Source organism: Mercenaria mercenaria, chromosome 2 (genome assembly GCF_021730395.1).
Source record: "Mercenaria mercenaria strain notata chromosome 2, MADL_Memer_1, whole genome shotgun sequence".
Taxonomy (NCBI): Eukaryota; Metazoa; Mollusca; class Bivalvia; order Venerida; family Veneridae; genus Mercenaria; species Mercenaria mercenaria.
In genome coordinates this window covers 35,583,495-35,607,066 of record NC_069362.1, presented here as the reverse complement: position 1 = coordinate 35,607,066, position 23,572 = coordinate 35,583,495, and the positions used below count along the sequence as shown (strand labels likewise).

At 38.5% G+C, this 23,572-nt stretch overlaps 1 protein-coding gene across 2 annotated transcripts; it reads right to left on the bottom strand.

Moving 5' to 3' along the window:
* Positions 1–751: 751 nt before the first annotated feature.
* LOC123563705 (phospholipid scramblase 1-like) lies at positions 752–23,153 on the bottom strand. 2 transcript variants are annotated; one of them, XM_045356665.2, is made up of 10 exons: positions 22,996–23,153; positions 11,403–11,481; positions 10,269–10,373; positions 9,369–9,446; positions 8,888–8,964; positions 8,558–8,685; positions 3,145–3,268; positions 2,406–2,508; positions 1,624–1,682; positions 752–1,062 (listed from the first exon to the last, which is right to left on the bottom strand). In XM_045356665.2, the coding sequence occupies exons 2-10, from the start codon at positions 11,434–11,436 to the stop codon at positions 1,009–1,011; spliced, it is 762 nt and encodes a 253-aa protein (XP_045212600.1). In that variant the 5' UTR covers positions 11,437–11,481; positions 22,996–23,153; the 3' UTR covers positions 752–1,008. The 2 variants fall into 2 exon arrangements, with proteins under 2 accessions (XP_045212600.1, XP_045212601.1); XM_045356666.2 differs by lacking the exon at positions 22,996–23,153 and adding an exon at positions 17,031–17,053.
* Positions 23,154–23,572: the final 419 nt, after the last annotated feature.

Genomic DNA, 23,572 nt, shown 5'->3' with positions numbered 1-23,572 from the left:
CTAGGCCATATACTTTTTGAGTTATGCGCATCACAAACAAACAATCCACTATTTTGGCTATCTGTGTAAGGTCACATCATGATAAAGACTTGTGCAAGATTTCATCAATTTATATGAAATACCAGTATCGAGCTAGGCGCGTCACAAGGTGAAAATGTGCATTTTGACTATTTCAGGGGCCATAACTCTGGAAATAGGGGGCGGAGCCAGACGAAAAAAAGAAGATGCACACGTTCATATCATGTTAAAGACTAATGCAAGGTTTTATCAATTTATATCAAATACTATTTGAGCTAGGCGCGTCACAATCTTTTTTCGGACGGACGGACGCACGGACAAGACCAAATCTATATGCCCCAACCACACATAGTGTGGGCACAAAAATCATCCGACCGGAACACAAAGATAATATGCGCATCTCCTCTTAATAGTAAAGCTTTCTATGAAGTATGGCTAAATTCCAACCAGTGGTTGCTGAGAAAGATTTCGGACAAGAATTGTACTATAGTATACTACTGTTGAATAATCAAAGGGCAATAACTCTGTGAAAAAATCATCCGACCGGAAGACAATATGCGCATCTCCTTTTGATAGTCATGCTTCCTATGAAGTTTCGCTAAATTCCAAGCAGTGGTTGCTGAGAAATATCCCGGACAAGAAATGCCGAACGGACAGACGGACAGACGAAGCGGCGACTATATGCTTTCCATTCGGGAAGCGTAAGAACGTGAGCACGAACATAGGAGAGCACTCATAGAAGAGAGTTATTTATTTCTATAAAAAGATATGTACATACATTTTTAATATATCAGCAGTACTGTAATAATATCAGATAATAAATAAAGTCTATATAAAAAGACACAGTATACTGTCAAATATTTTCAATGTGATGTTATATTCTAGCTAAAAATCATAATAGGCGATGCAATATTCTTTGACCACAACCAGTTGCTGCGTTACAATCTAAGGAATAGGCAATGAAACATCTGTTTATCATTTCCATAGCAATCAGTAGCCGCCACTATTGTTGTTGTTTTTCTGTTGCTCAAACACGTAGAATTCCTGAAGATTGAGAATAAAGTGATGCTAAAATCCGTTATAATATTCGCAATGTAGTTATCAAACCATTAAAAACAACAGTTTTTTAGTATTTTAAAAAACTTGCATAGATTCTGAGTAGTAAAGGATTATCTAACATACCGCTATTTCCGAAAAAAATATTTTTCGTATGAACGAACTAACAGTTTTTGAATTTTTGAACGTTTCAACGTGAACCTATGTACTGTACAATTCTGGATAAAAATCCTAAATAAGTTTGCTATCGGTCTTATACTATAGTATATTGAAGGGAATGTTGGCCCTTTTTAACGTGTACACTTAATGAAAACAGAACCTAATGCAGTAAGTCGCTCATAAACCTAAGATAGTGTCCCTCCAAATGTGTGTTTGATTATTCATTGTCGGCTCTGGTAATTTTGGAGAAGCCTTCTGGCAGCAATGATTCTTTCCGATTTCATTGAAAACACTTACTTTTACTTATGCAATACATACTAATAACTATTGTGACGATGAAAGGCTATACGAATAGTGCGTGTGCTGGTAAGAAGAGAAGAAGTAACTTACCGTCAAGAACACTGCGCCCAGTAACAACGCTTTACAGTCCACTGTCATATCTGCAGGAACTATAAAATAAATTCATATTATTTTATACATGTATAGGGAAACGATGGTAAAGAAAATATTATGCATGGTATGCGTATGCATGAAGTTGCCACTATTAATTATATATAAAGTTTTGAAATATTACGATATTGTATATTGTCAAACGAAAAAAAGAAAACACCGTCTTTTACTAATCTTTATATTAGCATAGATAATAATTACTGATAGACAATTGCAGACTTCTAAGCAGAATTATATAAGAAACTTTAGATTGGAAAGGGCGATAGTTTGATAATACGATGCGAAGAGTATGCGAAGGTATACGATGCGATGGCGCGATAAAACGATGCGAAAACACGGTGATATGATGCGAATGATATCATACTGTCGCCCTTATATATCTGCAGGACAGAGAGGTGAATGAAATAACGATGGTCACAAACACCAGATCAATTACGTTAACGGTTTCAGTACTGCTTTATATGCATGCCACAGAACGATACTACACATTGATTCAATATGTGTATATATACTCAAATCTTCATTATCATGTCTCACAAATCAGTAGTGACGATTTAATCATTTTATTTGACAGACAAGAGAAGCTATATTTTCTTTCTCTCAATTTAACTGGACCACATGGAGACAATGAAAATATAGAGACAGTGTGCATATCCTTCATTTGAAAATTTGTTTAATGGTTTAGATGACAAAATATTAAACAGGTACTAATTGACACTCACAGGTCAAACAGAATTGGTCCGCATCCGTGAACGTGTCCACACAACATCCTCTCCACTGCTTGGCAACATTGCCCACACGTGTTTGTAATGATGGGTCCGTTATCTGAAATAAGTTAGTAATACTTCGATCCGTAATCTGCAGTGCTACAAAATGCATGTAAACGCCATAAATGTACTTTCATGCCAGAATTGGGTTCTCAAGAGCCGACAATTAATTAGTGTGCCACCTGGCCGCCTTGTCCTCTTCAGTTAAGAAATTTAATAATGAATGGTTGTAAACAGTTTCACAGATCCGCCTCTACAATATATGCATTTTGGAGACCTACTTTTTTACACAAACATTTTTGTATAATCATATTCTCAATGACTTCGTTATGATACATCGTTAAGGTACATCGATATCAAGAAATGCTCCACTTCAATATCAAAGTCTCCAGTATGTGGTTTATTTGAGCCGTGCCATGGGAAAACCAACATAGTGGGTGTGCGACCAGCATGGATCCAGACCAGCCTGCGCATCCGCGCAGTCTGGTCAGGCTCCATGCTGTTCGCTTTTAAAGCCTATTGGAATTGGAGAAACTGTTAGCGAACAGCATGGATCCTGACCAGACTGCGCGGATGCGCAGGCTGGTCTGGATCCATGCTGGTCGCACACCCACTATGTTGGTTTTCCCATGGCACGGCTCATTTGATGATGTTACCGTTTATGACAGTTTCACAAAGCAAAAATAGTTCTTACAGGGAAGTCGATATCGTCCGTGCATCCACAAACACACTGACACGGACAGCACGGACCCCAGAGTGTAAACATGTGTTTGTCGGAGGCGTCATAAATCCTCATATGGGCCTTGCATTTAGAGTCACTGAAAATATAAATGGCATATTACAACTCCACATGTAATTAAGTAATTAAGAAACATGTCCGAATAATTTGGTACATATGTCCAGTCCTAGTGGAAGTTGACTGAATCATTAACAATACTAACCCTGTCGGTATACTCTACAAAATGTACATATCTCAAACACACGTAGTGCTCGCCTTGCATTGACAGTACATGCAATGTCCTAAATGAACATGCCTCAATCACACGTAGTGCTCGCCTTGCATTGACAGTACATGCAATGCCCTAAATGAACATACCTCAATCACACGTAGTGCTCGCCTTGCATTTACAGTACACGCAATGTCCTAAATGTACATGCCTCAATAACACATAGTGCTCGCCTTGCATTGACAGTACACGCAATATCCTAAATGTACATGTCTCAATCACACGTAGTGCTCGCCTTGCATTTACAGTACATGCAATGCCCTAAATGAACATACCTCAGTCACACGTAGTGCTCGCCTTGCATTTACAGTACACGCAATGTCCTAAATGTACATGCCTCAATAACACATAGTGCTCGCCTTGCATTGACAGTACACGCAATATCCTAAATGTACATGTCTCAATCACACGTAGTGCTCGCCTTGCATTTACAGTACATGCAATGCCCTAAATGAACATACCTCAGTCACACATAGTGCTCGCCTTGCATTGACAGTATACGCAATGCCCTAAATGTACATGTTTCAATCACACGTAATGTTCGCCTTGCATTGACAGTACACGCAATGTCCTAAATGGAACATGCTTCAATCACACGTAGTACTCGTCTTGCATTGCCAGTGCTCGCAACGTCCTAAATGTACATGCTTCAATCACACGTAATGCTCGCCTTGCAATGACAGTGCTCGCAATGTCCTAAATGTACATGCTTCACTCACACGTAGTACTTGCCTTGCATTGACAGTGCTCACAATGTCCTAAATGTACATGCTTCAATCACACGTAGTGCTCGTCTTGCATTGACAGTACACGCAATGTCCTAAATGGAACATGCTTCAATCACACGTAGTGCTCGCCTTGCATTGACAGTGCTCGCAATGTCCAAAATGTACATGCCTCAATCACACGTAGTGCTCGCCTTGCAATGACAGTGCTCGCAATGTCCTAAATGTACATGCTTCAATCACACGTAGTGCTCGCCTTGCAATGACAGTGCTCGCAATGTCCTAAATGTACACCTTTCAATCACACGTAGTGCTCCCCCTTGCAATGGCACTACATGCAATGTCCTAAATGTACATGCCTCAATCACACGTAGTGCTCACCTTGCATTGACATTGCGAGCAACGTCCTCAATGTACATGAATTAATCACACATTGTGTTCGCATTGCACTGACGCAATTTCCTAAATGTACATGCCTCAGTCACACGTAGCGCTCGCCTTGCATTTACAGTGCTCGCAATGTGCTCAAAGTACATGCCTTAATCACACGTGTTGCTCGCCTTGCATTAACAGTACATGCAATGCCCTAAATGAACATACCTCAGTCACACGTAGTGCTCGCCTTGCATTGACAGTATACGCAATGCCCTAAATGTACATGTTTCAATCACACGTAATGTACGCCTTGCATTGACAGTATTATCATTGACTTTAAATTAATAGTTGCTATTTTGATTCGTTTTAATTAATCTTATTTAAAATAATTTATATTTAATATTTTATTTCAACTTGTATTGTAAAACGCCATTAAGCAAATAAACCAGTTTCAGTTTCAGTTTCAGTACACGCAATGTCCTAAATGGAACATGCTTCAATCACACGTAGTACTCGTCTTGCATTGCCAGTGCTCGCAACGTCCTAAATGTACATGCTTCAATCACACGTAATGCTCGCCTTGCAATGACAGTGCTCGCAATGTCCTAAATGTACATGCTTCACTCACTCGTAGTACTTGCCTTGCATTGACAGTGCTCACAATGTCCTAAATGTACATGTTTCAATCACACGTAGTGCTCGTCTTGCATTGACAGTACACGCAATGTCCTAATTGGAACATGCATCAATCACACGTAGTGCTCGCCTTGCATTGACAGTGCTCGCAATGTCCAAAAAGTACATGCCTCAATCACACGTAGTGCCCGCCTTGCAATGACAGTGCTCGCAATGTCCTTAATGTACATGCTTCAATCACACGTAGTGCTCCCCTTGCAATGGCACTACATGCAATGTCCTAAATGTACATGCCTCAATCACACGTAGTGCTCACCTTGCATTGACATTGCTCGCAACGTCCTCAATGTACATGAATTAATCACACATTGTGTTCGCATTGCACTGACGCAATTTCCTAAATGTACATGCCTCAGTCACACGTAGCGCTCGCCTTGCATTTACAGTGCTCGCAATGTGCTCAAAGTACATGCCTTAATCACACGTGTTGCTCGCCTTGCATTAACAGTTCATGCAATTTCCTAAATGTACATGCCTATATCACACGTAGTGCTCGCCTTGCATTGACAGTACATTCAATTTCATAAATGTACATGCCTTAATCACACGTAGTGCTCGCCTTGCATTTACAGTGCATGTAATGTCTTAAATGTACATGCCTCAATCACAAGCATTGCTCGCATTTAATTAACAGTACATGTAATGTCCTAAATGTACATGTCTCAATCACACATAGTGCTCGCCTTGCGTTTGCAGTGCACACAATATCCTAAATGTACATGTCTCAATCACATGTTGTACTCGCCTAGCATTTACAGTGCTCGATTCCTAAATGTACATGCCTCAGTCACACGTGGCGCTCGCCTTGCATTTACAGTGCTCGCAATGTCCTAAATGTACATGCCTCAGTCACACGTAGCGTTCGCCTTGCATTTACAGTGCTCGCAATACCATTAATGTATATGCCTCAATCACACGTCGTGGTTGCCTTGCATTAACAGTACATGCAATGTCCTAAATGGACATGCCTTAATCACACTTAGTGTTCGCCTTGCATTGACAGTACACGCAATTTCCTCAATGTTCATGCCTTAATCACGCTTAGTGCTCGCCTTGCAGTGACAGTACACGCAATTTCCTCAATGTTCATGCCTTAATCAAACGTAGTGCTCGCCTTGCACTGACAGTACATACAATGTCCTAAATGTACATGCCTCAATAATACGTAGTGCTCGCCTTGCATTGACAGTACATGCAATGTCCTAAATGTGCATGCCTCAATCACACGTTGTGCTCGCCTTTCATTTACAATACTTGCAATGTCCTAAATGTATATGCCTCAGTCACATGTAGCACTCGCCTTGCATTGACATTGCACGCAATGTCCTCAATGTACATGCTTCAATCACACGTAGTGCTCGCCTTGCATTTACAGTGCATGCAATATCCTAAATGTACATGCCTCAGTCACACGTAGTGCTCTCCTTGCATTTACAGTGCTCCCAATATCCTAAATGTACATGCCTCAGTCACAAGTAGCGCTCGCCTTGCATTTACAGTGCTCGCAATATCCTTAATGTACATGCCTCAGTCACACGTGGCGCTCGCCTTGCATATCAGTACATGCATTGTCCTGAATATACATGCCATAATCACACGTAGTGTTCGCCTTGCATTGAGAGTACACGCAATGTCCTAAATGTACATGTCTTAATCACACGTTGTGCTTGCCTTGCATTGACAGTACACGCATTTTCCTAAATGTACATGCCTTAATCACACGTAGTGCTCGCCTTGCATTGACAGTACATGCAATGTCCTAAATGTACATGTCTCAGTCACATGTAGCGCTCGCCTTACATTTACAGTGCTCGCAATATCCTCAATGTACATGCCTCAGTCACACGTGGCGCTCGCCTTGCATTAACAGTACATGCAATGTCCTGAATATACATGCCTTAATCACACGTAGTGTTTGCCTTGCATTGAGAGTACACGCAATGTCTTAAATGTACATGCCTTATTCACACGTTGCGCTTGCCTTGCATTGACAGTACACGCATTTTCCTAAATGTACATGCCTTAATCACACGTTGTGCTCGCCTTGCATTTACTGTGCAAGTAATGTCCCAAAAGTACATGTCCCTATCACATGTAGTGCTCGCATTGCATTGACAGTGCTCGCAATGTCCTACACGTACATGCCTAAATCACACGCAGTGCTCGCCTTGCATTTATAGTACTCACAATGTTGTAAATGTATATGCTTCAATCACACATTATGCTCGCCTTGCCAAGACAGTGCTTGCAATGTCATACATTTACATGCCTAAATCATATGTAGTGCTCGCCTTACATTAAGATTACGCGCAATGTGCTACATTTACATGTCTAAATCACACGAAGTGCTCTCTTTGCATTGACAGCGCTCGCGATGTCCTTCATTTACATGCCTCGATCGCACGTAGTGCTTGCCTTACATTGACAGCGCTGGCAATGTCCTATATTTACATGCCTCAATCACACGTAGTGCTTGCCTTACATTGACCGCGCTGGCAATGTCCTATATTTACATGCTTAAATCACACGTAGTGCTCCACTTGCATTGACAGGGCTCGCAATGTCCTATATTTACATGTCTAATTCACACGTAGTGTTCACCTTGCATTGAGATCACTCGCAATGTACAAATGTACATGCCTGAATCACATGTAGTGCTCCCTTTGCATTGACAATGCTCGCAATGCCCTTAATGTACATGTGTCAATTATAGGTAGTGCTCGCCTTGCAGTGGTAATGCTCGCAATGCCCTAAATGTACATGCTTCAATCACATGTAGTGCTCGCCTTGCATTTGCAATGCTCGCAATGTCCTTAATGTGCATGCCTCAATCACAAGTAGTGGTCGCCTTGCATTGGCTGTGCTTGCAGTGATCATATGTAGTGCTCGCCTTGTATGGCAATGCTCACAATGTCGTAAGTGTACATGCCTCAAGCACATGTAGTGCTTGTCTTACATTGGCAGTGTTCGCAGTGCCTTAAATATACATCTCTCAATCACACATAGTGCACGGCTTGCATTATCAGTGCTCGCAAGGCCATGCGCGTACATGCCTCAAGGCTCACGTAGTGTTGGCCTTACATTGAGAATGCGCGATACTATAAGTGTACATGCCTCAAGCACAAAGAGTGTTCGTCTTGCATTGACAGTGCTCGCAATAGCATGAATGTACCAGTCGTAATCATTAACATTCTTGTTTCAAACGTATGCACCACTCGCTCTGCCATAGTCACCCTGTCCCTCAAGATAAAGTACAATGGCCGTGTTACAGATGCTTTATGTTTCAAGTATTTTCAGTACTCACCCAGTCCTTACAGTACCCAGACGCCTGCCCACAGGGGACTCTACAGCAAAGGCCATGTTGCAGCATCCTTCACCGCACCAGCAACATCCGGTGCACCATTTGAACTCCCTACTGAATTGCATCACTTCCTGTAGTAGATAATACCCAGTGCTGGTTATGACTAATTACGTATTCATTTCCAGACCGTTACATTTCCCCCAAAATATTTTACATCAATTATGGTTTATTTGCAATGCGTGGTATCTCATTTTCTGCACTACACATGGTACTGCACAATTACTGTTTGCACTTAGCAACCGTTATCTTAAAATGTAATATCGGCTTACTCACCTGCGAGTTGTTGTCCGTGACATGCAAGGTTAGTCCTCGATTCATTGGACAGAAACAGCGCTCACATAAACTCGACTCTGAAAATAAGAAGCATATACTTGCTTATAAAATGGCGCTAAATGAACTAGTTTGCTCACATTTAAACAGCTGAAAAGAACGTACGGACACATATAGATAGCTGAAAATGGACACATGATTACATATAGCTATTAAAAATAAGAGTATGTTCACATGTAGCTAATAGTAACTGAAAATGAATGTTTGCTGAAAATGCTTATCAATACCTTACTGAAAATGTTAGGCTTTGCTTGACTGATTGCATGAAATTTAATGTAAGGTGTTTTACATAGATATGCACTCACATTTGTGCAAAATGAAAAGAAGAGCGCTATCTTTATCCCGGTAAGAAGTCTTACAACTAATGGTATTCATGCTTATCAAAGAACAATGGAAAAGTATCAGTTTGATAAGAATATCTTACCTTCTTGTACAAAGAATATTTGTTGACCCTGGTTGTTCAGTACAGCATATCTGTTTCTGGTTTCAAACCCGGTCAGTACTGAAATACATAGTCGTGGATGAGCTATTGTTTTGAACGATTTTTCATCAAAGAAGATCAAGTACAGTTAAAATGCAGTTTCTTTTAAAGAAATAATCTGAAACTGCTAAAATTAACACCAACCCTAGTAATAAAAATAAACAATCTGACTAAAGTACATATCCTATTACGCTACGCATAGGATCTGAAAACGACCTATTCATTGCCTCGTTCTGACGGCTCTTTCGCTAGCCAATCAGAGCCTAGCTTACAACATCTTGCAAATCTACATGTAGCATTGACTTTTGATATTTACAATTCTTATGTCGTAATGTATCAGATAGCCGGTTAGCTCAGTCGGTAGGCCACTTGCTTTGTAAGCGAGGGGTCCCGGGTTCGAGTCCTGGAATAACCGCATATTTTTCTTATCCTTTGACAATCGAACAAGTCGTCTGATTGGATAATGGAAATCCAAAATATACAGAAGACGAATGTAAATAGGCCGTTCTCAGATCTTCGTTTAGAAGATCAAGTACTTTAGTCAGATTGTAAAAATAAATATTTTATTATCATGAATCACCAAAATTTCGGTTGCAAATAATGGCGAAAAACTACTTTTTTGAAGATATTTTTATTTACTTTTCATCATAGATAAATACAGATTATGATAAAAACCATCAAAAGTTACAGAACTGTTTAACAAAGTAATTCACTTATAGACAATCGTCCATTCATTCAATACATCGGTATGCACGTATTAATTCTATTACTTTTTTCATATTCTCGCGGACATCTGATTTTTGGCGCGAAACTTTGAAAAGGGCATTTCCAGCTACAACTAACCTTCGAGAGCCTCGATCTTCTGCTTGATGATAATCTGATCCAGTCCAGCCAGATACTGGAGACTTGGAGGCAGGCCGGTCATCCCTGGATTCAGACCCATCTCCACTACAAACAACAACAATATATCACAATATATATTTTAATTTATACCAATTCACGTCCAATACCAAAGTCATCGTGCAAGCCGGCTGGATGGGTTCATTGCCTACCCTTAGCATGTCTTAGACGTACGGCGGGACAGGGAACCGGAATATCCGTCCAGTCTGTGACTTTAATTACTCTTCCTGGAATAGAGTCTTTAACAGTTAAATTTACAATGAAAAACGAACAAGTTCTCTTCTTAGCTGTATTATTGGAGCTTTATGGTAAAGTGGTAAAATAATTTGATAAGTTTTCAAAATTCACATACATTATTTACATCGAACTTAACAAAAGCAAATCAGATATATATATTAAAGACATTCCACTGGTGCACAAATTTACAAAAGAGCTTAAACCATAACTTGCACCAATGTCAATACAGGTCAAATTTACATTTGGTAATATATTATAATGTCGACAAAATAAACAACTATCAAACCGATTTCTTCAGCGCAAAGTATTACTTTATATAGAGACATTATAATATGTTGTTAAGCCAACCTGCCTACTTTAGCGGCGACACTGCGAACCCTGGACGTACCAGTAAGAAGCTAGTACATTAGCCACTTTATGCTACTGCTACCATTTTTTGCTGTAAACGCCCAAGTAGCCTAGTGGTAGAGCGTCCGCTATAGTGCGGGAGGTCGTGGGTTCAATCCCTGACTGCGTCATCCCGAAGACGTAAAAATGGAACTACTATAGTAGCTTCCTCGCTCAAGGCGCTCAGCATTAAGAGGGTACTGCTAGGTCTGGTCAGCCCGGTGTCAGTATAATGTGACTGGGTGGGGTATCATGTCACGTGTCTACGGCGTGATATTCCGGTGACGCAGCACTATAAAGTTGGGCATTGTTCTCACTGCTACAAGTAGACTAGACACCGTCGTTTAAATGACTGAAAAATTAAAAAATATTGAAAAAGACGTTAAACCCGAACACACACACACACACACACACGCACGCACGCACGCTCGCACACATTTTTGTTGTACTTACTTTTCTGCGGTTGATTTGATACTGGAGAAGTCATGATTGTTCTTTTCTTGATTCCACCTGCAAAACGTGTTCAGCACACCTAGTAGAAGAAATATTATAGGTCAGCATGTTATAATGATGCGTATTCTATGAAAATACCAGGCATTTATTAATAATGAGTAACAAGAACAAAAGCTATTACAACATAAGGATTCAGCTTTTCCGTCGTCAAGATCAAAGGGTCACATCCATTTATATACAGTTCTTACAACAGTTAGTTTCATAAAAAAAATAAATATTGTTTTAATTAAGTAATTTTAGTATGATAGTTATCAACGTGTATTCGAAGAAGACGTTAGCATCTAAGGTACATAAGTATATAAACATATATAGCATATGTTTGTTAGGACAATAAATAAATATTGATTTGATTTGACTAGATTTGATTTATAATCTTCGTTTGTAAAACTGTCAAATGAAATGAATCATTCATTTTTTCGCTGCATTAGATGTACAACGGGAGTATATCGGATATATATGGAAGCCCTGGAGGGACAATTGATTTCCGTACTTCCCACTTATGACTTCTAACTTTTGCACTTCTCACTTCCAACTTCTTGACTTCCTACTTCCTACTTCTAACTTCCACACTTCTGACTTCTAACTTCCGCACTTCTCACTTCCAACTTCCTTACTTTCGACTTCTGATTTCCAACTTCCACACTTCTTACTTCCGACTTCTTGACTTCTTACTTCCTTCTTCTAACTTCCTGACTTCCGACTTCCAACTTCCAATTTCCTGACTTCTTACTTCCGACTTCCAACTTCGCACTTCTTACTTCCAACTTCCTGACTTCTTACTTCCGACTTCCAACTTCCAAGTCTTACTTCCGACATCCAAAGAGGGAAAGTTGGAAGTCAGAAGTGCGGAAGTTGGAAGTCAGGAAGTAAGAAGTCAGAAGTGTGGAAGTTAGAAGTCAGAAGTGCGGAAGTTAGAAGAGGAAAGTAAGAAGTCGGAAGTAAGAAGTGTGGAAGTTGGAAGTCGGAAGTAAGAAGTCAGGAAGTTGGAAGTCAGAAGTGAGGAAGTTGGAAGTCGGAAGTAAGAGGTCAGGAAGTTGGAAGTAAGTAGTGTGGAAGTTGGAAGTGCAAAAGTAAGAAGTCAGGAAGTTGGAAGTCAGAAGTGCGGAAGTTGGAAGTCGGAAGTCAGGAAGTTAGAAGAAGGAAGTAAGAAGTCAAGAAGTCGGAAGTAAGAAGTGTGGAAGTTGGAAATCAGAAGTCGAAAGTCAGGAAGTTGGAAGTGAGAAGTGCGGAAGTTAGAAGTCAGAAGTGTGGAAGTTGGAAGTAGGAAGTCAAGAAGTTGGAAGTGAGAAGTGCAAAAATTAGAAGTCATAAGTGGGAAGTACGGAAATCAATTGTCCCTCCAGGGCTTCCATAGATATATCTAATTAACTCAATAATCACATGATGACGAATGCCAGGTGTGTATGATTTTGCCTCTGGGTTTCTGTAGAACCTGCAGTATCTATGTATAATATCGTAATTTTATTAAACTCGACACTAGAAAAAATGCATCCAATTGCACTAAAGTTTCACTCCAAATTCACTGTTGAAACAAGTGCAAATATTCAAAATCCTCAAATAACACCACATTTTCAACGTGCATAAACTCAACTTTGAAACAAGTGCCTACACACATGAACAGTAACTGACACAAAAATATCTGTAAAACTGTCACTGAAAAAGTGACTGCACGCATACGCCAAAGTTTCTGTACAAATATATCAGTGTTTACACACATCTTCTGTGGAATTCAATCCAGACAAGTGTGAAGTCCTCAGAATCAGTCGCAAAAGAAATCCCGTAATCTTCTCCTATAAGCTGCATGACACCGATTTAAAATCGGCTGATTCTGCCAAATATCTAGGTGTAACCATCAGCAAAGACCTATCATGGACAAATCATACCAATAACATAACATCCAAAGCAAACAATTCCCTAAGATTCCTCAAACGAAACCCCAAATAAAAGAGTCAAAGAGGTTGCATACAAAATTTATGTTTGACCCCAGTTAGTGTACTGTTCCAACATATGGCATCCGTGGCAAAAATATCTAACCCTCAAAATAGAGCAAGTTCAAAGATCAGCAGCAAGGTATGTTTATAATGACTATAGTTACACCAGTAGTGTTTACAAAATGTTAAATGAACTAAACCAGAAAGCCCTAGAACAACACCGGAAGGTCAGTGCAGTTACAATGTTGTATAAGATCCAACAACACTTTGTTTTTGTTGACCATATATTTATAGTCACCTTAGAAGAATTAGAAACCTGAACTATTTGATACCGTATTCAAAGACAATTTACCATGCAATCTCAATTTTTTCCAGAAATATACGTCTATGGAACAGTCTCCCTGTGTTTTTGCAAGCAGCTAGTCCCAGCTTAGAAATAGTTGCTTGGCAGTTGCCACCCTTCTATCAGTTCTAATTCAACTTCCTTTTACTTTAAACCTGACCTTTACTCTCTCTTTGTGATCGTTAACGATTGCTAATAGTAGAACATAGGCATAGACAATGGCTAGTGAATTTGATCCGTGCTTGGCTGACAACCATATCTCACCCGATATTTTCATATCGTTTTGTTGTGCAGCATTTTTATCTATACATGGGACAGCAGGGAGGCACTCGTTTCCTGACAGATATTTCAAGAACGGGAAGGGCTAGAGACTTGCAGTCGGTCTCATTTTGTAACTAAATACATACGCGAAGTAATGAGAGAAAGTTTGTGTAATTTTCTGGAGAATTTATTTCACAATGGCCTGGGAAGTGAAACCAACACTCGCAGGCTCGAATCTCTGGATTCCGGCCTTCAGTAGATCGTATCATTTGAAGGGGGCTCATATTTTACTACAAATTTTTCATTTTGGACTCATTTAGGATGAAAACATGTTTTTTTTATCAGTCTCGTCAGATTTTTGTCCCAGGTCCGATACTCGTGCCTGTGACTTGTATAATAATCTCTTTGTGAATAGATCGTAGAACAGTTTAATCCAAAACACACAAAGGAAACTTATTATTGTTCTCAAATGCGGGTGTCGGAACGAATATTTTCAAAATTCTAAAACATTAGGACACTAATACAGTGTTGATGCCGCAGTAAGTACCTCAACATAAATATATCTGTAAAATCAACGGTGAAAAAGTGCATACAGACTTAAAACGCGACTTTTTTCATGGTTTCAACACAATGATATATTTATAAAACCAACGGTGAAAAAAGTACCTATAGACTTAGAACGTGACTGGCTCCATTGTTTTAACACAAATATATATCTGCGAAAAATGCCTTCAAACATAAAACCGGAGACTCCGTACTCCGTGTTACTACGTTTTTGAATACATGTACAGTTTTGGTGCCCGTAGACTGCTGTTCTAATATTCATTGATTTTATAGATCATAATAGGAATGTTTGTTTGTATAGGGATTATGTCCATTTCATTTAAATCTTGTTTCGTATTTCGTAATCCACATATTTCGAAATCATTTTTCACGTGACAGTGTACACGATGGTAAATAGGTGTATTATGGAGTATTACGCCAAGGAATGAACTGTAAATGAACTATATACAATAAGAATGTAGTTTCCGTCTACCTGCATAGCTGAATTGAGGAGAATATGTCGTAATCAAAAAATGACTTCAATCTTGATGATGTTTGTTCACATTCATAACATTCAAATTCTTTACGCTAACGCAATAGGTGAAACATACTAAATAATTGCACGTTTATGATAAAATGATTTTAATATTGTATATAAACATTGAGGTATGGTCACTTTCACTGGTATGACATTTTTTAGCTCGAGTATTCGAAGAATAGTCTAGCTATTCTACTCACCCTGGCGTCGGCGTCGGCGTCGGCGTCGGCGTCACACCTTGGTTAAGTTTTTGCATGCAAGTACATACAGCTATCATTTAAAGGCATATAGCTTTGAAACTTATTTATTCTTTTTCTAGGTCAATTACCAACCTCACTGGGTCAAGTTCCATAACTCTAACATGTATTTTGAGCAAATTATGCCCCCTTTTGGACTTAGAAAATTCTGGTTAAAGTTTTACATGCAAGTTACTATCTCCAAAACTAATGCAGATATTGAACTGAAACTTCACATGTGTCTTCGGGGTTATAAAACTAGTTGATAGCACCAAGTCCCATAACTCTGACCTTCATTTTGGCCAAATTATGCCCCCTTTTGTACTTAGAAAATTTTGGTTAAAGTTTTGCGTGCAAGTACATACAGCTATTACTAAAAGGCATATTGATTTGAAACTTATTTTTTCTTTTTCTAGATCAATTACCTACCTCACTGGGTCAAGTTCCATAACTCTGACATGTATTTTGGCCAAATTATGCCCCCTTTTGGACTTAGAAAATTCTGGTTAAAGTTTTGCGTGCAAGTACATACAGCTATTACTAAAAGGCATATTGATTTGAAACTTATTTTTTCTTTTTCTAGATCAATTACCTACCTCACTGGGCCAAGTCCCATAACTCTGACATGTATTTTGAGCAAATTATGCCCCCTTTTGGACTTAGAAAATCCTGGTTAAAGTTTTACATGCAAGTTACTATCTCCAAAACTAATGCAGATATTAAATTGAAACTTCACATGTGTCTTCGGGGTTATAAAACTAGTTGATAGAATCAAGTCCCATAACTCTGACATGTATTTTGGGCAAATTATGCCCCCTTTTGGACTTAGAAAATCCTGGTTAAAGTTTTGCGTGCAAGTACATACAGCTATTACCAAAAGGCATATAGCTTTGAAACTTATTTATTCTTTTTCTAGGTCAGTTACCAACCTCACTGGGTCAAGTTCCATAACTCTTAACATGTATTTTGAGCAAATTATGCCCCCTTTTGGACTTAGAAAATTCTGGTTAAAGTTTTACATGCAAGTTACTATCTCCAAAACTAATGCAGATATGGAATTGAAACTTAACATGTTTCTTCGGGGTTATTAAACTAGTTGATAGCATCAAGTCCCATAACTCTGATATGCATTTTGGTCAAATTATGTCCCGTTTCGAACTTAAAACTCTTTTGATATTTAACATTTTGGGTAATAATTTCCTGCTTCTGTGACAATATTTCGAATAGTCGAGCTTGGCTGTCTTACGGACAGCTCTTGTTCATTGTCATATTATATTGATTGTCAATAAACCAAATTGTCGAGTTTTCACCAGTGTAATGTGTTCGTTTCTCTATGACCTGCAGTACATGTCCGCAAAGCCAGAAAATATTAAACTTTTGGCATTCTGTGAAAAACGGGATTAAAGTTTTAAAATTGGTAATAGTTGAACATGTGTTACGGTCAATGGAATTTTATATTTCTCATTTTTTGAACAGCGTGTGTTTAACTTTCTTAATCGATCCCGCCGGTCGGTCGGTCGGTCGGTCCGTCCGTCCGTCCGTCAATCAATCAATCAGTCATCAACCGCTGCGCCGGTTGGTCGTAAGATTACACTTTCAATAATGCATAATAGGAAGGTCAGTTGACTTTGTAAATATCACACGTCCATCCTTATCATTTCTTTCTCTGTGAAAGACAGTGACAAAATAAATAAGGTGAATCGAATAATTATTTACCTTCTTTCAAAACTTATCCCGAATGTATAGATCTAACATCGGTTTCTTTTGACAAAGCATTCTAATAACCAATGTCAAAATCCTTACCACACTTCTCTTATTTCAAGATTTTATCATTTCTAAAGCGGGTATAGAAAACATCCGGTCTGTCTATGCGAAATTTGTTCAAATGTAATTTGAACATCTGAAGGCAAAGATATTCGTGTAATTTCATTTTTACCCTAACAAGAATATGTACTATGAATAAACATGAATAAATGTGTATTTTCTTTATTACGAAAACTTTTCAATCACTGTTTTGATGAATATCTATGAATTATAAAGTGTGCTGAAGTGTAGTGATAAAGAGGCATAATCAAGTTTGTTTTTATCGGCTTCAAGTTAGTCATGCATACAGCAAAATAGGTAACGTTTCGTCATACAGATACGACATTTTCCAAATATGTATTTCCTGACATAATTAAGAAATGATTTTTTTTTCGGAGTTCATGCGAAATGAACGACAGAATAGATACGGAAAATCCATGAATTGCGCCAGCGGTTTATGTTTATTTGCGGATCCTATTCATTTCTTATACTTAAATTATATTTCCTGTCAATTTGTAAACAAGGTTATATCATAAATTGCACACATTTTGTTGCATTTAACATTAAATGAGGGTCTTTTCATACTGAATTTATGAAACGAGTTTAATAAAATAAAAAAGCGAGGCTCTGCCTAGCATTTTATTAATTTTATTCAACGAGTTTGATAAATTCTATTTGGAAAAAAAAACACAAATGTAATATTCTTTTTATCTCATATTAGCTTTTACTGTGGAAACATCAACATTTCTTGTCTCTTTACCTATAATAGGCTAAGTAAATCCGACAAGCGTCTCCAATACTTAAAACGACGTGAACGTCAAACCTTTATTACTCCAGTGTAATACCAAATTTATGCAATGACTTTATTTCAATCCCACCACGTCAAACATGTGATAAAAATAGCTTCCCACAATTATGTTCACCAGGTGGAACAAACGCGACGTCATCTAAGGAAGATTCTCCTTGACTGTACGCGGACGTCGTCAAAACAGCAGCCAGATATCATTAATCAGCGCTGTCGTAACTTTGGCGTCTTTCCTTTTGCTTTTTATACAAAATGAACGTCATAATTTACAATGGAATAGAATAGGGAGTATGTTAATATATGTAAATCAACTTTAGTTAATACCGTCACTGGCATCGAGTACCGACGCTGAAACATGTGCTCAATGACACAAACCATGATTGGCAAGAACATAAATTAAAGTTAGTATCTCTACACATGTGAAATACAACTGTTACCCATGTTTCAGCAAGAGATAACTATCTGTAAAATCATCCTAAACTATACAGACTTTAACCATGACTGGCACCAAAGTTTCAGCATTAATAAATTTGTAAAATCACCCTATATAATATATGATTGACACTTAAATGTCAGCATAAATTTATCTGTACAATCACTCTGTACACTTAAACCATGGTTGACACCAAAGTTTCAGCATAAATATATTTGTAAAATCACCCTATATACTTGAACCATGATTGACACTTAACACCAAAGTTTCAGCATAAATATATATATATATCAAAATCTCCAATATACTTGAACCATGATTGACACTTAAATGCCAGTATAAATATATCTGTAAAATCAATCTATACACTTACACCATGATTGACACCAAAGTTTCAGCATAAATATATCTGCAGTATCACCTTATACACTTAAACTATGATTGACAAAAAAGTTTCCGCGTGAATATATCTGTAAAATCGCCCTATATACTTTGAACCATGGTTGACATCAAGAGTCAGAAAAAATATCTGTAAATTCTTCCTGTACACTTTAACCATGACTGACACCAATGTTTCAGCATAAATATAACTGTAAAATCACCCTGTACACTTGAACACCTGTACACTTAAACCATGATTGACAAAAAAGTTTTAACATAAAATATCTGTAGTAAAATCACCCTATACACTTGAACCATGATTGACCCCAAAGCTTCAGCATAAATATATTTTTGTAAAATCACCCTATACATTAAAACTATGATTGACACCAAAGACGTTTCAGCATAAATATATCTGTTACATCACCCTGTATACTTAAACCATGTTTCAGCATAAATATATCTTCGAAATCACCCTATACACTTAAATTAAGTTTAAGCATAAAATATCTGTTAAACTAGAGATGCTTTTGAGAAAAGCGCATGTCTCCCTCAACTGCCCCTATGAAAAATGTTAGTTTCTCTAGATGTTTTAGACGAGTGGATCCAATTAGATGGTCTGGATGAGTGGATCCAATCAGTAATTCAAGGGCCATAAATCAAAAGAGCCTGGGCGGATCTGGCTAATTATCGAACTTGGGTAAGGTCTTATGGCCAAACACATTTTGTTCAAGTTTGGTGAAGATCGGATGAGAAATGTTCGACTTAGAGAGCGGACAAGAGTAAACAGACGGATTTTTTCGGTAATTCAAGGGCCGTAACTCTAAAATGACTGGACTGATTTGGCTAGTTATCGAACTTGGCTGAGATCTCATGGTCAAACACATTTTGTTCAAGTTTGGTGAAGATCGGATGAGAAATGTTCGACTTAGAGAGTGGACAAGAGTAAAAAGGCCGATTTTTCGATAATTCAAGGGCCGTAACTCCAAAATGCCTAGACCGATTTGGCCAGTTATCAAACTTAGCCGAGGTCTCATGGTCAAACACATTTTGTTCAAGTTTGGTGAAGATCGGATGAGAAATGTTTGATTAAGAGTGCGGACATGAGTAAAAAGGCCATTTTTTATAATTCAAGGGCCGTAACTCCAAAATGCCTGGACCGATTTGGCTAGTTATTGAACTTGGCCGAGGTCTCATGGTCAAACACATTTGGTTTAAGTCTGGTGAAGATTGGATGAGAAATATTCGAATTCGAGTGCGGACAAGTGTAAAAAGACCGATTTTTGGTAATTCAAGGGCCATAACTCCAAGACGCCTGGACCGATTCGGCTAGTTATCGAACTTGGCCTAGGTCTTATGGTCAAACACATTTTGTTCAAGTTTGGTGAAAATCGGATGAGAAATGTTCGACTTAGAGTGCGGACAAGCTTTGTGACACACACACACACACACACACACACACACACACACACAGACAGACTGGAGTACATCAATATGTCTCCCACACCACTGTGTGGTGGGAGACATAATAACCCTATACATTTAAACTATGATTGACACCAAAGTTTCAGCATACATACATCTGTAAAATCATCCTATAGACTTAAATCATGATTGACACCAAAATTTCAGCATAAATACATCTGTAAAATCACCCTATAGATTTGAATCATGATTGACACCAATGTTTTAGCAAAAATACATATGTAAAATCACCCTATACACTTAAACCATGACTGATACCAAAGTTTCAGCATAAATACATCTGTAAAATCACCCTGTACACGTCATGACTGACACCAAAGTTTCAGCATAAATACAACTGTAAAATCACCCTGTACATGTCATGATTGACAACAAAGTTTCAGCATAAATACATCTCTAAAATCACCCTGTAAACTTAAATCATGATTGACACCAAAGTTTCAGCATAAATACATCTGTAAAATCACCCTGTACACTTAAATCATGATTGACACCAAAGTTTCAGCATAAATACATCTGTAAAATCACCCTGTACATGTCATGATTGACACCAAAGTTTCAGCATAAATAAAACTGTAAAATCACCCTGTACATGCCATGATTGACAACAAAGTTTCAGCATAAATACATCTGTAAAATCCCACTGTACACTTAAATCATGATTGACACCAAAGTTTCAGCATAAATACATCTGTAAAATCACCCTGTACACTTAAATCATGATTGACAACAAAGTTTCAGCATAAATACATCTGTAAAATCACCCTGTACACTTAAATCATGATTGACAACAAAGTTTCAGCATAAATACATCTGTAAAATCACCCTGTACACTTAAATCATGATTGACACCAACGTTTCAGCATAAATATATCTGTAAATTCATCCTGTACACGTCATGATTGACACTAAAGTTTCAGCATTAATATATCTGTAAAATCACCCTGTACACTTATAACTATGATTGACTACAAAGTTTCAACATAAATATATCTGCAAAATCACACTATACACTTAAGCTATGATTTGCATCAAAGAACCAGTATAAATATATCTGCAAAATCACACTATACACTTAAGCTATGATTTGCATCAAAGTACCAGTATAAATATATCTGTAAAATCACCCTACACACATAAACTATCACTGCCACTAAAGTTTCAGCATGAATATATATGTAAATCATCATATACTGGATACACTTAAACCATGACTGAAGTTTTAGAACATTAATGTATTAATATAATAAGGGCTTTTTCTTAATTTTTCCTTAAATATAAGACAGTCACTGACATTATCCCAGGATAGCTATAGGAACGTGACGACATGTATTAAGCTGACGTCACAAATGATGTCAAGCACCCGATATGAAACATAACGGAATGTATAATTGAGTTTGCAATAAAAGGTCGTATCTCTTACTTACGACCTAGTTTTTGTTAAGTGTTATAAAAATCTACTGAAGAAAAAGGTTGTATCTATGATTTGTGCCACTTCATAATTCCGTTATGTCGAAGCGACACAACGACAAACATCGTTATGGCGCCCGCCGAACGTCGCCACGCCGAATGTCGCCCCGTCAAACGTCGCCTCGCCGAATTTCGCCCCGACAAACGTCGCCTCGCCAAATGTCGCCCCTATAAACGCCGCCCCGCCGAACGTCGGCCCTATTCGAAAGGTCAATGTCACTCTTTGCAGAGGGAGTTGGTCGAGGATCATGTCAGAACTTAGTGAGCAGTTACTTTCGTAGAGTACACTTTTAGAGAAATCTTCTTTATTTCCTATTGTGACCGATTTGCGCCATTGTCCTCATTCTATCTTTATGTTTTAAAAAAAATCTTGTAATTTACACATCGTGTCACTGATGGATTAAAAACGATTGGGGGGAGGCGGAGGTGGGGGCAATAGTGAGCAATTTCCTCTGATAACATTTCACTATATATCATACTACCAATGTCTTACTCCTTTTTATCACAAATCTGATTAATACGGAAGGCGAAAGGACGACGGTCGGCGTGGCGACGTTTGTCGGGGCGACATTTGACGGGGCGACGTTCGGCGGGGCGACATTCGACAGGGTGACGTTTGGCGGAGCGACGTTCGACGGGGCGACGTTGTCGGGGCGCCATAACAACGTTCGGCGGGGCGACGTTTTACGGGGCTGCGTTGTTGGGGCGCCATAACGACGTTCGGCGGGCGACGTTTGGCGGGGCGGCGTTCGGCAGTATGCTATAACGACGTTTGTCGTTGTGTCGCTTGGACAGAACGACATAATTAAATGGCACAAATCAGCCACCACACATGTCTTCCACTTACAACCTTTTAAGATTGCATGATATAAATATTGTATAGTAGACAGGTAAATAGGTCGTAGCGGATACGACCCATTATCAACGGCTGTAAAAGGCATATAAAATTCCTTAAATATCACCAGCTCAGTATATGACAATGGATTCTGTTAGTAATTTAAAAAATCGCTATGAGGTTACAATAAGGGATATGAACGTTTTTGGTGAGAAATCTGTAAAACAAATATACTAGTATAACTTTTCAGTTTGTTATTCCCTTACGACCTGTATATTTTTGACTGTATTTGAAAATCATTCCCTGAGGAACTGAAGCGTTTAACATTAATATCACTTAAGAAAGCGTGATAATTTGCGAATTTGTAAACTAAAGGTAAAAATGTTTATACACTGATGTTTATAACATTTATATTTAGACAGTATAAACAGCGATAAAGAGAAATATAACTACATATACATGTACATACCTGTTCTTAATCCATAAATGATCGGATCAAAGAATACTGACACTAAGGGTACACACTGTGAAATGAATTACCCAGGGCAAATAGTCCGTGACAATCGTTTACCGGAGTTTATTTATCAATACCGCGATGTCCTAGTTATCGATCCCCGTTTTACGAGGGGCAGTCATTAATGGTCGGACTGTAAGATGACATGTCGTACCGCAACATGTATCTCTATCAATAGTGTAAAAGACTCGACGATTTTTATATGAACGGATCATTTCAAACGTCAACGTTTTTTTTTAGCTCACCTGAGCACGAAGTGCTCAAGGTGAGCTTTTGTGATCGCCCTGTGTCCGTCGTCCGTTGTCGTCCGTCGGTCCGTCGTCGTCAACAGTTTGACTGTTAACACTCTAGCGGTCACAATTTTGGCCCAATCTTCATGAAACTTGGTTAGAATGTTACCCTCAATAGAAATCTTGGACGAGTTTGATATTTGGTCATCTGGGGGCAAAATGTTAATCTTAATGTCCTCAAGGTCCAGTTTGAATCTGGGTCATGTAGGTTCAAAAACTAGGTCACCAGGTCAAATCAAAGG